The sequence below is a fragment of the Heptranchias perlo genome, chromosome 8 (genome assembly GCF_035084215.1).
Source record: "Heptranchias perlo isolate sHepPer1 chromosome 8, sHepPer1.hap1, whole genome shotgun sequence".
Classification (NCBI taxonomy): Eukaryota; Metazoa; Chordata; class Chondrichthyes; order Hexanchiformes; family Hexanchidae; genus Heptranchias; species Heptranchias perlo.
Window position 1 is genome coordinate 18,913,823 of NC_090332.1, and position 18,229 is coordinate 18,932,051.

Here is an 18,229-nt window from a genome sequence, read left to right on the forward strand (position 1 = left end):
GGACCCGACCTTCACTGGTCTGGTCTCTTGGTAGATTCAAGTGTAGCTCAGGAACAATTCTCATACAAAAGGGTGATTTGTTTGTGTAAATTAACTAAATAATAACTAACTATGAAAAAGTATTTAACTGTTGAGCAAAACAACAGAATTACAATGCTTCCACACTTCAGGATGCATTTATTATTTGACAATAGGCAAGAACATTTTGTAAAAGAGTGATCTGTTAGGAAGACTTGAAGCATAGGGCTATTAATCTAACCAGACTTTAATGACCTGTGGTGTGCCTCTCAGATATCTGTTTTTAAACAGATCCTTACATCTCCAGAACAAAACAAGGTGCCTCACTAGGCTAGTGCCTGACTGTTTCTCGCAGTAGGACTCTCATACATTGTCTAAGGAAACGATCAAACCATTTTGTCCTGACAGAGGACTGCCAACAATAAGTATAAATTGAGGTAACCTATCTCCCTTTAAAGTAAGCACTGATACTCTAGACAAGAGTATTAATTCCCCCCACCCCCAAAGAAAGGACAAAGCAAGACTCTTCAGAATGCTGTTAAATAAGCTCAGTTTTAAATTTGTTACATTAATTGACCTAGCTATAAATTCCTAAGAATTGGAACTGGAGAGATTCTAAATGTGTCACTTTGCCCTCCTAAAAGGTTTTGATGCATGCAGTTTTTTTTTGCTTAAACCTAATTTTTCAAGGTTTCCTGGTTTGACCAGTTCTGTATCAAGTTAGTTGATCTAAGCTGAGGCACCCCATGGCTAGTTAAGGGAAAAAGCCCTAACCTATTGTTAAATGTTGATATGGTCTCTGCTTCAATCACTAACACCAGTAGTGCATTCTACAACCTCAAAACCTTCTGTGTTAACATTTTCTCCCACTCTGTCCTAAATCTTATACCCATGCCTTGTTCTACACAACTTAACCACTGAAAACCTCTTCCATTTCTACCTTCTCCATTTGCTCTTTCTGAATGCTTTATTTTCCTTATCCTCCTTCCTTCCTGGTTTAAATGACTCTTCACATCCCTATTTATCAGTTTTGCCAGCTCATTAGCTCCCACCCTGTTCAGATATAGATCTTTGTAGAATAGCTCTCATCTTCCCCAGAACTGTGACAGTGCCCTGTAAATTGGAAACCCTCTTCTTGATACCAACCCTTTAGCCATGCATCAAGCTCCCTAATCTGCCTATTCTTCCCAATTCTAGCACATCCGTTATCAGTTTCCTCACATACCAGAGTGTTAAAGAGCAACTATACCAAATAAGCTTTGTTCTTAATAACAACTAGCATTGATAGAGCACCTTTATTATAGAGAAACAACTCAAAGCAGTTCAGAGAAAAGGAGCAGATGCCAAGCCTCTATGGGACGGTTACGAGCAGTAACAAAAAGCTTTAGTAGAAGAGATGGGTTTTGAGAAGGCTTTTAAAAGGCAGGGTTGTGAGGTGGGAAGGCAATGGAGCAGGGAGGGAATTCCAGACAGTAGGACCAAGACAACTGAAGGCATTTGTTCAAGTGATCCCAAATTAGAACAAAAGAAGTTTAGAAATGTTTTACTCTCCTTAGTGACAATTCTTTCTCCTCATCCTGCAGAATTTTATTTCTGTTCAGAGAAAAGTTTTGTCATTGTCATTAGTTGGTACAACAAAACCTGGTAACACTTTTCAATTGCCATTCAACTGGAATGCAAACTAATTGTCAAATCTAAAAAGTATTTTTAGGATTATATCCTGTGATAAAATAGCCTGCTTTTAACAATCGCAGCAAAACTGACATGCAGCCAACTATCGCACAAGGCTCCTTATAGGAACATTGTTAAACTAACAATCACGGGTCCTGCATGGTGAATTTAAGGAGTTAGGAGATAAATTAAAAAGCAGGACTTCAAAGGTAGTGATCTCAGGATTTCAAAATTAGTCACAACAACTATAGGTGCTGAGAGGCAGCCCTCAGAGTTCATTTTTTAATAATGATAAAATTGGAAGTTTCTTCAGGCCTAAAATGTTCACACCGAATAGTGTCTCAAAGAATTGTGGGTTTTTTGAATGGCGTAGATTAGATCCACACATTAGATCAACACAGTGTGGGAGTTCGGTGAAGTGGGGAAAGGAGGTGCTGCTTTGCCTTGCTCTTCCTAACTTTTTCCACAGAGCGGCAGTGGACTTGAGAGTAGAAGACTGAGATTGGGGAATAAAAGCAGCAGCAGACCTGCAAAAAGAGACAACTACTGTGCGACATCACAGGTGAGGCAGGAGAGTCCGAGAGGTGAGCACAGTATAAAAGGAGAGACCTAGAGCGGGAGGAGAGTCTGAGAGTCTAAGGCAAGTCATGGCAGCACAGCTCACACCCGTGATATGCTCCTCCTGCACTATGTGGGAAGTCATGGACACTACCAGTGTCCCTGGCGACCATGTGTGCAGGAAGTGTGTCCAGCTGCGGCTACTGGCTAACCGTCTTTCGGAGCTGGAGCTGCAGGTGGATTCACTGTGGAGCATCCGCGATGCTGAGACTATCGTGGATAGCACGTTCAGTGAGGTGGTCACACCGCAGGTAAAGATTACCCAGGCAGAAAGGAAATGGGTGACCGCCAGGCAGAGTAAAAAGGACTAGGCAGGTAGAGCAGGAGTCCCCTGGGGCCATCTCCCTCTCAAACAGATATTCTGCTTTAGATACTGTTGGGGGAGATGGCTTATCAGGGGAATGCAGCAAGAGCCAGGTTCGAGGCACCACGGGTGGCTCTGCTGCACAGGAGGGGAGGAAGAAGAGTGGCAGGGCTATAGTGATAGGGGATTCAATTGTAAGGGGAACAGATAGGCGTTTCTGCGGCTGCAAACGTGACTCCAGGATGGTATGTTGCCTCCCTGGTACTAGGGTCAAGGATGTCACAGAGCGGCTGCAGGGCATTCTGGAGGGGGAGGGTGAACAGCCAGTAGTCGTGGTCCATATTGGTACCAACGACATAGGTAAAAAAAGGGATGAGGTCCTGCATGGTGAATTTAAGGAGTTAGGAGATAAATTAAAAAGCAGGACTTCAAAGGTAGTGATCTGAGGATTACTATCGGTGCCACGTGCTAGTGAGTATAGGAACAGGAGAATAGACAGGATGAATGCGTGGCTGCAGGGATGGTGTAGGAGGGAGGGATTTAGATTCCTGGGACATTGGGACCGGTTCTGGGGAAGGTGGGACCTGTACAAGCGTGACGGGTTACACCCGAGCAGGACCGGGACCAACGTCCTCACGGGGATGTTTGCTAGTGCTGTTGGGGAAGGTTTAAACTAGAGTGGCAGGGGGATGGGAACCTGAGCGGGGAGTCAGAAGGGAATAAAATTGAGAGCAGCAAGAGTGGGGAAGACCCAGGGGAAATCTACAATACAAATAGTACAAACAGTTGTTCAAGAACAAGTGAAAGGGAAAAGCGTAGGGCAGCGGAAAGAAAGTGTACTTTAGGCACGACAGATAAAATAAAAACTAGAAGGCGTAAGGCGATTAACCCAACATCAAAGCTGTGGCAGGGGGTTGGGAACCTGAGCAGGGAGACAGAGGAAAGCGTGTCAGGAAGGGACAGAAGGTATGGAGTAAAAGGTGAAGTGTTAAAAAAGGAAAAAGCAGGAACTAAGTGTCACAAAACATATTTGAAAGTTCTTTATCTGAATGCATGTAGCATTCGTAACAAAGTGGACGAGTTAACGGCACAAATAACTACCTATGGGTATGATCTTGTGGCCATTACAGAAACATGGCTGTAGGGTGACAACGACTGGGAATTAAATATGCCAGGGTATTTAACAATCAGGAAGGACAGGCAGGAAGGAAGGGGAGGTGGGGTGGCTATGTTAATAAAGGAAGGAATCACTGTAATATAGAGAAATGATATTGGGACAAAGGATCAGGATAATGAAAGTTTGGGTAGAGATAAGGAATAATAAGGGGAAAAAACACTAGTAGGCATAGTATATAGGCCTCCTAATAGTTGCAACTCTGCTGGAAGAAGTATTAATCAGGAAATAGTCGGGGCATGTAATAAGGGAACAGCTATAATTATGGGGGATTTTAACGATCATATTAACTGGACAAATCAAATTGGGCTGGGCAGCCTTGAGGAAGAGTTTATTGAGTGTATTAGGGATGGATTTCTTGAGCAGTATGTAACTGATCCTACAAGGGGGCAAGCAACCTTGGACCTGGTCCTGTGTAATGAGCCAGGATTAATTAATAATGTCCTAATTAAGGATCCCCTTGGAATGAGTGACCATAACTTGGTTACATTCCATATCCAATTAGAGGGTGAGAAGGTTGGTTCTCAAACAAGCGTACTGAGCTTGAATAAAGGAGACTATGATGGTATGAGAGCGGAATTGATTAAAGTGGACTGGGAAAATAGATTAAAGGGTAAGACGTTACATGAGCAGTGGTGCTCATTCAAGGAGTTATTTTACAATTTTCAAAAAAAAATATTCCACTGAGGAAAAAAGGGTGTAAAAGAAATGACAGCCATCCGTGGCTAAGTAAAGAAATTAAGGATAGTATCCGACTAAAAACAAGGACATATAAGGTAGCCAAACTTAGTGGGAGGGTAGAAGATTGGGAAGTCTTCAAAAGACAGCAAAAAGTAACTAAAGGATTGATTAAGAAAGGGAAGATAGATTATGAAAATAAATTAGCAAAAAATATAAAAACAGATAGCAAGAGTTTCTACAGTTATATAAAAAGAAAAAGGGTGGCTAAGGCAAACATAGGTCCCTTAGATGATGAGACCGGGAAATTAATGGTGGGAAACATGGAGATGGCAAAAATGCTGAACAAATATTTTGTTTCAGTCTTTACGGTAGAGGACACTAAGAATATCCCAACACTGGACAAACAGGGGGCTCTAGGAGGGGGAGGAGCTAAATACGATTAAAATCACTAAGGAATTGGTACTCAGTAAATTAATGGGACTCAAGGCGGATAAATCCCCTGGACCTGATGGCTTACATCCTAGGGTCTTGAGGGAAGTGGCAGTAGGGATTGTGGATGCTTTGGTAATAATTTTCCAAAATTCTCTGGACTCAGCAAAGGTCCCGGCAGATTGGAAAACTGCTAATGTAACACCCTTATTTAAAAAGGGTAGTAGGCAGAAGGCTGGAAATTATAGACCAGTTAGCCTAACATCTGTGGTGGGTAAAATTTTGGAGTCTATTATTAAGGAGACAGTAGCAGAACATTTGGATAAACATAATTTAATAGGACAAAGTCAGCATGGCTTTACGAAGGGGAAGTCATGTCTGACAAATTTGCTTGAGTTCTTTGAGGACATAACGTACAGAGTGGATAAAGGGGGAACCAGTGGACGTAGTGTATTTAGACTTCCAGAAGGCATTCGACAAGGTGCCACATAAAAGATTATTGCTCAAGATAAAGAATCACTGGATTGGGGGTAATATTCTGGCATGGGTGGAGGATTGGTTATCTAACAGGAAGCAGAGAGTTGGGATAAATGGTTCATTCTCGGACTGGCAACCAGTAGCCAGTGGTGTTCCGCAGGGGTCGGTGCTGGGTCCCCAACTCTTTACAATCTATATTAACGATTTGGAGGAGGGGACCGAGTGTAACGTATCAAAGTTTGCAGATGATACAAAGATGGGAGGGAAAGTGGAGAGTGAGGAGGACATAAAAAACCTACAGGGGGATATAGACAGGCTGGGTGAGTGGGCGGAGATTTGGCAGATGCAATACAATATTGGAAAATGTGAGGTTATGCACTTTGGCAGGAAAAATCAGAGAGCAAGTTATTATCTTAATGGCGTAAAACTGGAAAGTACTGCAGTACAAAGGGATCTGGGGGTCCCAGTGCAAGAAGGTCAAAAAGTTAGTATGCAGGTGCAGCAGGTGATCAAGAAGGCCAACAGAATGTTGGCTTTTATTGCTAAGGGAATAGAATATAAAAACAGGGAGGTATTGCTGCAGTTATATAAGGTATTGGTGAGACCGCACCTGGAATACTGCTTACAGTTTTGGTGTCCATACTTAAGAAAAGACATACTTGCTCTCGAGGCAGTACAAAGAAGGTTCACTCGGTTAATCCCAGGGATGAGAGGGCGGACATATGAGGAGAGGTTGAGTAGATTGGGACTCTACTCATTGGAGTTCAGAAGAATGAGAGGCGATCTTATTGAAACATATAAGATTGTGAAGGGGCTTGATCGGGTGGATGCGGTAAGGATGTTCCCAAGGATGGGTGAAACTAGAACTAGGGGGCATAATCTTAGAATAAGGGGCTGCTCTTTCAAAACTGAGATGAGGAGAAACTTCTTCACTCAGAGGGTAGTAGGTCTGTGGAATTTGCTGCCCCAGGAAGCTGTGGAAGCGACATCATTAAATAAATTTAAAACAGAAATAGACAGTTTCCTAGAAGTAAAGGGAATTAGGGGTTACGGGGAGCGGGCAGGAAATTGGACATGAATTTAGATTTGAGGTTAGGATCAGATCAGCCATGATCTTATTGAATGGCGGAGCAGGCTCGAGGGGCCGATTGGCCTACTCCTGCTCCTATTTCTTATGTTCTTATGTACTTTTCAACTCTGTCCAGTAACTTTGAGCATGCACGTGACAACTGTAAAGTCTATCCTACTGTGTACTCAAACACTAGGAATTGGATTATGACCACTAACAGACACTCTAATTAAGACCCTTATTAGTTATTAACAATATAATAGTAACAGATGGTGTGGTGGCACAGAACATTAGCCTTGACTATACTTTTTCGCCAGCTCCCCCACCCAAACTGCCATGTCGCATCTTTGCCTCGCTGGCTTTTTCTCCATCTTCAAGCACCTCACCTTTTTCCATCCCTTTTGCCTTTCATTTAAAATCTTTGTCTTCTACCACCCCTCAAGCCCCACGCCGAACTTTCTCCTCAAGATGTCCTCCCATCTTTCTTTCCTGAGCTTTTACACAAGTGACTCCTCATTCTCAGTGATTTCAATTTTCACCTCAACTCCCTTTGCTACCCTCCTTTAAATTCACTGCACTCCTGTCCTCTCAATCTCACTTTTATTAACTTCCTTGACCATATCTTTGGCTACCACCTTGACTTTGCCATCTCATGGACTCTCTCAATCAAAAAGGCCATCTTCAATCAAATCCTCTTCTCGCTACCAGCCAAACCCTCCTCCAATACCACTACTTTCACCATCTGCCCATGGAAAAAGTCCCCCCATTCATCTGCATTGCACTCTCAAGTTTCCAAATCCCTTCCCTTTGGCCCTCTACATTTTATGACACCTCTGAAGTTACCAATTTGTTTGGCCACTCCCTCACTTGTATTTTTGATACCTTTGTGTCCCACCCCTTTTGTTCCCCTGGTACAGGCCCCATTTTCATTGCCTCAAGTCTGAGGGGTGCAAACCTGAGTGCACCTGATGCATAACTGGCACAGCTTTCACATGGCAGATCTACTTTGACCACATCAAGCATTATGATGCTTTGCTCTCCTCTGCCAAAACCACCCAATATTCAAGGATCATCCAAGAGGACAAGGATAACCCTAAGATTCCTTTATTCGTATGCTTGGAATGTCAGTCATCCTTGCAGCTGGCTCCATTGCATCCTTCCCTTCATCTTGTCCCAAGCCCTGCCCGGACAACTACTCACTCCAGCCCTGAATCCCTGGCTCCTCCCCTTCAAAACAGCCATCATGAGCCCCTCCTCAAAAAGCACACTTTGGACATTTCCACCATTGTCAACTACCATCCCATCGCCAAACTCCCTATCCTCTCTAAGACGCTTGAATATGTCATAGGTCCCCAGGCCCTTACCCATTTCTCCTGTAACTCGCTGTGTTTTTCCAAAATTTCCAGTTTTATTTCATCACTTTCAATGTGAGAAATCAATTACCAGAACAGTGGAGTATAAGTGTCTAGCAGTCATGCTGAGTTTTTATAATGTGCTGGTTACACCACATTTGGAGTGCTATGTTTTAATACCGATCACCACACCACAAGCAAGGGTGAGAGTATAGGGAAAAGCAACAAGATCAATCGATCCCAAGTGTAAAAATGATAAACTACAAAGTAAAATCAGACAAAGACAAACTCTGCAATTTAGAAGACAGAGGTTGGGGTGGGGGGGGGGGGGAATTCATTGAGGTACACAAGATATTTAATGGTATAAATAAGGTAAAGAACTGAAAAAGTAAAATCAGGCAACATAAATTTAGTGAGAAACAGTCATGAAACAAATATTAGGAAGAATTTCTTTATGCGGGGATAAATTATTTGAACTAGCCAGGTAGGGTAGTAGAGACAAAAACATTAAGGATGTTCAAAATGATGGTGGATGCTGGAATAGACTTTTCCCATCCCGGGCTTCAATGTTCTTTTGGTGACAACAAAATAACACAATAAAACTCTTTGGTGTAAGGGCTTATTTTCTTTGGCTTGAGTTCATATTAAAGTGGCCTACTTCTAAAAACAAGATTTCTTTAACAGAAGCATTCTCAGACTGGCCCAAGAAAAAAAAACATACACAGTGGATTAGGATGTTGGCCTTATACCTGCTGGTTTGAATTCAGCTCAGATTGAAGACATGACCATGTTCTATCTCAGCTATTAGGGACTTTTACGAAATGAGTTTGAACAATATCAGTCACTTCCTAATTGGCATCAACACAGCACAAAACTGCCCATAATGTGTCATTAATTAGCAATCGCAAGGAGAAAGGCCATAGGGATTGCTGGTGCAGGAAGTGTTAAAATGTACACATGCATTCTGATGTTGGAGCTGAGGGATATTACTGAGGCAACTTTACTCTGTAGTTGGTTATGCAATACCTGATGCGGGAGCATTAGAAATTGACACGGCATGACAAGAGTTGAGAAAAGTGTTCCACTCCCAACACTGATATACTTTACTTTGATCAGCACAAATTCTCCAAAACATAAGGGTAGATAGGGCTAGGGGAGGCTGCGGCATGGAGCATTGCTCAATGGGACTGCAGATTGGAGAATTGGGCATGGGGTCAGTGTGCCAGTCATTAAAATTAATGATGGTAGAATCAGTAGCACCCCAAAAGGCATGCTGACCTCTGCAGCCAATTCTGATCTGATCAGTGCAACAGGGTGTAACTGAGTCATACAGAGCAGAAGGTCCCAAGTTCAATTCCAGTCAATGCTTATTTTGAACATGAGAGCAGTCAGCTACAATTGCCCTCAGCGCCCCAGCCTACGGAGGAAGGGGGGGGGGTAATTCAACCAGAATTCCACCTCTTCATCACTATCCAGTGATCCTCTGTAAACTGCATCTGTGCCAGTGGGAAGAGGACAAGATCAGACACAGCTGTGATGTTCTCCACAGTCCAATAGTACACCAATGGAGACTGTCTATTCTCACACATAAAGAACAGGTGAGGTAACGGAAGGTGACTGCACTCATGGAATCATACCCCAGCATATCAGCACCATCAGGACAAGGGAAAAAAATTCTGTAATAAGGGTAGCAAAGCAACTATCAACCCGTTTTGATGATTTTAAACAACTTTTAGCAAAACAAGTATCATTGAAAGAGTTTGCATTTGGCCAAATGATGCAAAGAATCTAGATTACAATTCTGAGTGCTGACTGCCATCTACAGCTAGCAACATTATATTTTTCCTATAGCCCCTTCCTTGTCTTTCCTTCTGCACCATCATTCCAGAGCTTGGGCAGCAAGCAGACAGACCTGCTGATGCTGAGCATCTACCAATGTTACTCTTAACCAGTTATAAATGCTACTTTTACACTGTGGAATACTTTACTGGAAGCAGTTCTGTAATTGAGTTGATCCCGTTTGCTGCCAAATCTGCCCCATGTGTGCGTGGAATGAATTTTCTGGAATCTCATACATGTGCAAATCATTCTGTAATTTTGCTATTCTAAACATCCTTGAATTCCAAATTTATAACTATATTAAATATGTAAGCTTCTAGCAATATGCAAAGCTAAGTATAATCTTCAGTGCAATCCCCACCGCTTAAAGTGGGTGCGTTGGTGTTAATGCAATTAGCCCGCTATAAGCATTGGACGGTGTATCTTTTTTTTAAAAAAAGAGACACCGAGAGAGAACGGGAACAGGAAATGTCCGAGGCTGGGATTGAAATGGCCATCACCAAAACGGAGGACTGAGAGCAGTGAACAGAAGGCGAGATTCTCTGCAAAGTGAACGCACACATCTCTCCCTATCATTCTGTAGTTGAACTTGATTACAGACTGTTATTTAATTCACTGATCTGTTACAAAACAAACAATTCTAAACTTTAGTAGATGTCGGAAATAATACAATATTTTAGTTTAGGCGTCTGCAAGGTCATGTCTTTATGTAAACTCATAGGTCACAGACCACTTCCACAAGTCCAGCTCAATCAATGGCTGGAGAGCAGAGAATCACTGAAGAACTGCCTGGGATCAGAATTGGATCTTGTCCCCTTCAAAGTTTAAACTGGGACAAGGGAAATCAAAAAGTTGTATTATACTAGTAAATAAACCTGTCTTCCCAGTAGTGTTCAAAGACATACGGTGAGGTGCCCAGAACCTGCTTCCATCCATCGTCCTTTCAAGGGTAAGGCCAAGCTGTGAGCCCAATGAGAATACCAGCTGAACACATGTTCCACAGAGCAACCAAACAAGGAGATAGCTAACAATCCCATATTCAACAGATGTATAACTTGGAATGCTGCTCCTGCCTCACAGTAATAAGCCTGAGTCTACTGCAGGAGCAAATCCAGTTCCACTTCACCCAGAAGCACCAGAAATCCCAGGGTAATGTAAAGGTAGAGACCCGATGAAGCAGATCTGTCCCCTTTTGCCTAACCTTTGTCCCAAGAAATTAACATTTCCTGGAGGAAAAGCTCAGGAAAATTATCTCCCCCTCCTACCATTTTAACCTCAAATATTGTGACGGGAATTGTTTATTTAAAATGGACAAAACATTCCATTTTATCACAGTCTACTTTTGTATTTAGTTTCCATGTTACATTATTCCAGGTTTTTTGTCATAATTTAAATGCTTTATATATTTTGTGTCTGTGCTAAGACACCTAAATGCTAAGTTCTTTGTATTTATTTCTCCTCTGTGCGATCAAGTCACTGCTACAGGTTATGTGTTTTTTTTTTAAAAAGGGTGCTGAGGTTTCTAAAGTGCTGATGTTACTATATGCTTAAAATCTCAAACACTCCACTGCATTTTTTTCCTCCCATCTCACTCCTGGATCGTAACGCTGGTTAGAAGCAATATTGCTCCTCCACCATCGCAAAAGAGCAGAAGATCCACTAGTCATGAAATTAAGATTCTGAAAGATTATACAAGTGGCACAGCAGAAGGCACTTTACTAAAGCAGATAATAAATAAACATTAAAAAGGAGATCTATGTTGCAATTTGAACAAACCTGATGATGTGTGCACAGTTTGATGAGCTTTCTGCTGCTGGAGTTCTAACATGATCTGCTGGTGATTATTCTCCCTGAAAAAACCTTCCACAGCTCTGGACTGGAGAAGTTTGCTCTCCCAAAGCTAATTGCATAAAAGACAAAAGATTAAAAACAATTACACAGAAAAAAATCCATTTGATTTAAAACAGTTTCCAAGATTGAGGAATATTTAATGGCAAGCCACTGACTATGAAAATCAAACAGCTCATTAAGTGTCAGTCTATTCAAGGGTTTTCAGTTGAGACACCATAACCATAAAATATTATTAAAAAAACTATCAATTAGTTGAATGCTGGACTACCATTCAGCAGGACCAAGCTGGGAAACTTCAATGCCAGTTGATTACAAAGCAACATTCAACTAGTACTAGCTTCGATTGCTCCTGATTGGCATGGAGGACCTAAAAGAATGTTAAATATTATTCTCTATGAGGGTGCTCAACAAAGAGACTTCCTGCTGAATTTGGGGACTGAAAATGGTGGGTCGCCACAGAAACAGAAAAACATTACATTTTTACATATTTCTTTCAATCTACAAGTTTTTTAAAAAAATGCTTACCAAGAGGCAATGCAAGCAAAGAGTGTGGAAAAGATTTAACAGAGAATTGGATAGATAGATATATATGAGGAAATAGGCAATTGAGGGGTGTTCATATTTGGAACTAGGCAGGTGGATTGCAGAGACTTTTCCAATCTTGTACTTTCCAACAATATGAATGTATCTCACTGGCTCAGAGAATTTATTAAGTTCATCCAGAACTTTACCATGCACCCATCACCCTGATCCTTGTCAATCTTCCCCAGCGCAGTTCAATATCCTCATTTTCATCTTCTGATCCCTTCATTGCCTTGCCCTTCTCTAGCTTTGCAACTTCAAACCTCTGTGTCGCTTGCTGCCTTCTCCACTCTAACAATCCTGACCTAGCCTTCTGCTCTTCCATCTTGCTCCCATATGGCAATCTCTCCTCGTCTATACCCACCCCATTCCAGCTTTGAACAGACCACCAAGTGTGAAGCATCTTTGTTACATTAAAAGGTGCTGTATAAATGGGGGCTGTTGTTGAGCTTACAGACAAAGAAGGTTCTATGTTGTTATCTCAGGGTCCTTGGATCAAGAGAAAAGAAAAAAAAATCAGCCAGTTTCTTGAAAGCTGTCTGGTAACATCTGTGCGTAGATATCAGGTGGGGATAGAATGAGGCTTAGCAGTCCGAGTCCTCAAACCTGAATAGGTTATACAAATAACCTGCATACCACACAATCCATGTGTTTCACCTCCATTTCAATCCAAATTTTGCTCAGAACAGTTACTTATAAAAAAAATTTGGACCCAAAATTCCTGTGCTTGGGAGGGCATTGCAGGAACATATGCTGGGTGGGGCATGGGGAGGGCGAAATTTGGGCAGAAGCCAGTTCTACTGGGACTTCTTTTGCCCAATGAGAAATTCTAACTGGGGTGGGGGACTTTCCATTCATCCCCATCTACAGGCATAAGAGGAAGTTGGCTAGTAGGATGATGTCACCTGCCAGAAATCCGACCAGCTCCACCTCCTTTGCCCCAAACACAAAGTACACCTGTATGTGGAAAGCTTACTTGTATTCCACTGGGGTAGTGGGACCCACATTGACTGCTGTTAAAAAATCGGGCAATCTCAGAGCAATCAATTGCCATCAGGAAAATGGCTACAGTATAATGGATCCTTTTTTAAAAAAAAATCCTATGATCCTTGGCCGCGTCAGCCTGCCTCCCCTGTTGAAGTGGTGAGGTGGTGCTACTCTGAAATTCCTGAACCCCACCCCCAGGGGGCAGATGCCTTTCCCTTTTATTCAAATGACCCCATATCCCCAGGATCTGGGACATGGTCAGGGCCGGGGCTGGGGCAAACTAGCAACTGAGGTCTTGCCCCACTGTATTTCTGGTGGAGGAGCAGGCCTGTATGAATTTCAGGCCCTTTATTTCTATCAAGATACAGAAATACAATTTTTTTTGATTAAAGCTAGTTGATCTCTCCTGTGGCTTATACATGTCAACCTAGAAAACTAGCAAAAGCTGAACAACTTCAAATAAACTGACAGTTCCAAAAAAGCTGACAACTCAAACGGCTATGATGTGTAAAACTAGTAGTTACATGAGCTTTGTAACTTAAGCTGCAAGTTTACAGAAAAATTTCTTCACTTGTATTGAAGGGACAAAAACAAACATAAGTACATGAAAGCCTGAAGGGGAAATCCAATTATTGAAAGCCCAAAAATGGTGGTGTATTTCCAAGGGGGAGTGGGGGTATGTTCTCCTGGAAGATTCAGAATTTTTATATTAGAAGGTGATGCACTGTGGTTCATTTTATACTTCACAATTAATAGATTTTTAATTAAAAAAAACAGGAAAAACAAAGTGACAGTTAGATTTTCACAGACCAACCAGACTATTTCACCTCTAAAAGTGAACTCACACTCTCCCAAATCTAATCCCCAACTTCACAGGTTCACAAGGACACTCTACACTTTCCAGACCCAATTCAGATACACTGGGGTAAATTTTAACCCTCAAGAACGGGTGGGTTGAGGATGGGTGAGGTGTAAAAATTTTCTGTTTTCGGAGCAGGACTGCATCCCGGCTCCAACGCGCCTACTTCCGGGTTTGACCCAGACGCGTTTGGGTGCACATAAGCTTCTGAAACCCGGAAGCGCTGACGGGACGATATTTAAAGGGTCAATTGATATACTTAAAAGTGCTCAAACCTGTTAACTTTATGTGTATTGACCTACACAAGACATTTTAACTTCTCCTGAATGTGTCTCACATGGCCTCAAACACTCCGTGGAAACGGAGGCGAGTTGCAGCCGAACCTCATTTGGTCCTTTAAACCTTGTGAAGAAAAAGTGTGTTTTTGCAGCAGGGTACTCAGTTCTCTCGGACAATCGTGTGGCCGGGAGTTCTTTGTGTTTAGACTGAGATTTCTTGGTTCACACTCAGAATTCTTGTGTTCAGACACATTTACCTACATTTTGAACCCCCTCAAACTGATATCATCAGGATGGGGGGGAAGCAATGTATTTATTCAACAGTACATCTGAGGAGGAGGCACATTACGATCTGCGGCAGGTACGACATGTAGTTCTGGGAGCTGCAGGTACACAAGACAGAGGTGCGCTACAAGGACTTGCAGAAGAGCGGAGAGGGGACCAACAGAGGGGCTGATGTCGTAGGAGGCACTACTCACATGAGCAGGTCTGCAGGCACAGGCTGAGCTTCCTGGACCTCTCTGAAGAGGAGTGCCTACTCAGGCTCAGATTGAGTTGCCAGGTGGTCGCAGACATCTGCAGGCTCCTTCATGCAGGGCTGTTCCCGGCTGGGCCTGGTGAGCATGCAATGCCCGTCGAAGTTAAAGTCATCAATGCCCTCAATTTCTTCACGTCCGGATCCTTCCTGGGCGCCACTGGTGACATCACCAGGCTTTCTCAGTTGTCTGCACATAAGTGTATACAACAGGTCATGGATGGCTTGTTTGCCAGAGCATCCGACTATGTCAACTTCCCCTGCGACGACATCAGCCAGACTGAGGGAGAAGTGGGTTTCCACTCTCTGGCTGGCTTCCCACGGGTGTAGGGTGCAACTGATTGCACACACGTAGCAATCCAAGGACCTGCACATGAGCCAGGACTGTTTATCAACCAAAGGGGAAATCACCATCGATGCGTAGCTGGTTTGCGACCACTGGAAGAGATTTCTGCAGGTGTGAGCCAAATTCCCTGACAGATGCCATGATTCCTTCATTTTGCGCGAGTCCAACATCCCGGCCCTCTTCCACGCATAAGACAGACTTAAGGGCTGGCTCCTTGAAGATAAGGGATACCCCCAGCTCATGACAAGTCTGTGAGAAATCCCACCATCGAGGCACAGCATCAGTATAATGACAGTCACATCACCACCAGGTCTGTCACTGAACATGACATTAGAATGCTCAAGATGTGCTTCAGGTGCCTGGATCGATCTGGGGGATCACTTCAGTACTCACCGGCGAGGGTGTGCAGAATAATAGTAGTGTGTTGCATCCTGCACAACATCGCTCAACAGAGAGGGTTACAGGTGGAGGAGCTCCCATGCACTTATGAAGCATCCGCACCTGCCAGCAACACTGAATAGGGAAGAGGAGAGGGGGAGAGGCAACCCATCGGCAGAGCAGTGGCACACATGGCTGCTCATGATGCCAGAGAGTCACATATATCTGATAGATTCTCATAAGGAGATCTGCAAACTGAAGATAGTGAAGTATTCAGACCACCTGGAACCACAACCACATACACTAGCACCGCCACCCTCACTTGCACAAAACAGTCCTACAACTATACATATACCCATTGTAAACACGCCCAATGGGCAGCATGAAGTCTTGGCATTCGTGATGAAGCACATGCAAGGGCGCTTTCACAAAAGGGACTCAAGAATGGACAAGACATGGCAGTGTGGTGACAACTATAACATTTATTGTGAATGTAAGAAAAAACAAATATAAATGAAAAACATGACATTTAGCCAGGCACCCTTGCGCATACCCTTGGTGATTACATGACCTTTGCTTTCCTCTTCCTACTGTTTCTACATGGGGCATCCCCTGTGGTTTGAGCAGAAGTGGTGGCAGGATGCTCAGGTTCCTGTCCTGACTGCTGAGATGCTCTCAGCCTACACCCTCTGGGCTTTGGAGACCGTGAGGGCCCGCCAAAGACTGTTCCACCTGCACCTGTGCAGGGGCAGACTTAGCCGATGGAAGAGGAGGCAGCATTGCAGATTCTGGTTTGGGGGGCGGAGGCGAAGAGGAAGAGGGCAAAGGGTGAGACGTGGGGGCGCTTTGAGTGGAGTCCCCACATTCATGTCCCCTTTCGCAATCATCCCTCTCCAGGGCCATGGCCACATCACTCCTACCACTCTGCTGGACAGCAGCGTGGAGCACATCTGTGACACGTTGTAAGGCCACTGCTAAAGTATCTGTCTGCCTGTTTAACGCAACAGAAAAGTTACCATCCTGAGTCTGCACGGCTGTTGTCATGGCCTGAATGGACTCATTTGTGAGGTGTGTTTTAAGCTCAATGGAGGCTGCCATTCTGTCCATTGCAGACATTCCCACACTTACCTGCGCCACCATTCCACTAGTGCTGGAGGTGGACTCCTCAATCACAGAATCATAGAATAGTTGCAGCACAGAAGGAAGCCATTCGGCCCATTGAGCCCATGTCAGCTCTTTGTAAGAGCAATCCAGTTAGTCCCATTAACCCGCTCTTTTCCCCGTGGAACTGCAAATTTCTTCCCTTCAAGTATTCATCCAATTCCTTTTTGAAAGCCACGACTCAATCTGCTTCCACCATCCTTACAGGCAGTGCATTCCAGATCATAACTACTCGCTGCGTAAAAAAAGCTTTTCCTCATGTCGCCTTTCGTTCTTTTGCCAATCACCTTAAATCTGTGTCCTCTGGTTCTCAACCCTTCTGCCAATGGGAACAGTTTCTCTTTATTTACTTTATCTAAACACTTCATGATTTTGAACACTTCTACCAAATCTCCTCTTAATCTTCTCTGTTCTAAGGAGAACAACCCCAGCTTCTCCAGTCTAGCCATGTAACTGAAGTCCCTCATCCCTGGAACCATCCTAGTAAATCTTTTCTGCACCCTCTCTAAGGTCTTCACATCCTTCCTAAAGTGTGGTGTCCAGAATTGAACACAATACTCCAGTTGTGCCAAATTAGTGTTTTATTAAAGTTCAACATAACTTCCTTGCTTTTGTACTCTATGCCTCTATTTATAAAGCCCAGGGTCCCGTATGCTTTTTTAACCGCTTTCTCAACCTGTCCTGCCACCTTCAAGTACCCCCAGGTCTCTCCGTTCCTGCACCCGCTTTAAAATTGTACCATTTAGTTTATATTGCCTCTCCTCGTTCTTCCTGCCAAAATGTATCACTTCACACTTTTCTGCGTTAAATTTCATCTGCCATGTGTCCGCCCATTCCACTAGCCTGTCCATGTCCTCTTGAAGTCTATTACTATCCTCCTCACTGTTTAATACACTTCCAAGTTTTGTGTCATCAGCAAATTTTGAAATTGTGCCCTGTACACCCAAGTCCAAGTAATTTATATCAAAAAATGGTCCTAGTACCAACCCCTGGAGAACACCGCTGTATACCTTCCTCCAGTCCGAAAAACAACTGTTCATCACTACTGTTTCCTGTCACTTAGCCAATTTCGTATCTATGCTGCCACTGCCCATTTTATTCCACGGGTTTCAGTTTTGTTGACAAACCTATTATGTGGCACTTTATCAAATGCCTTTTGAAAGTCCATATACACATCAACCGCATTGCCCTCGTCAACCCTCTGTTGCCTCATCAAAAAACTCAATCAAGTTAGTTAAACACGATTTGCCTTTATCAAATCCGTGCTGGCTTTCCTTTATTAATCCACACTTGTCCAAGTGACTATTAATTTTGTCCCAGATTATCATTTCTAAAAGCTTCCCCACCACCAAGATTAAGTTGCCGGGTTTATCCTTACACCCTTTTTTGAACAATGTGCTCCACTACTATGGAGTGTGTGACACGTCTTCCAGTACCTTGTAAGGGTGCAGCTGTATCTCTATCATTCTCCTGCTCAACGATGGCCTCCGGAGTTCAGTATCTGTGTCCAGCTGAGCAGAGCTTAGAGGAGGGTGCCCCCCAATGCAGACTCTCCACAGCTGCCCCGCCACCAGTGTCTGCTTGTGCGCACGTGTGAGTGGTGAATCACCAGGTGACAAC

General features: G+C 43.4%; 1 protein-coding gene across 1 annotated transcript in view; it reads right to left on the reverse strand.

Annotated features, from left to right (window-relative positions):
- The window catches only part of LOC137324306 (stonin-1-like), a 97,464-nt gene that overhangs the window by 30,330 nt on the left and 48,905 nt on the right, over nucleotides 1-18,229 (reverse strand). The window contains exon 7 of the mRNA XM_067988449.1: nucleotides 11,409-11,532. Coding sequence (XP_067844550.1) covers nucleotides 11,409-11,532 — 124 coding nt within the window. The remainder of the gene's footprint in view (nucleotides 1-11,408; nucleotides 11,533-18,229) is intronic.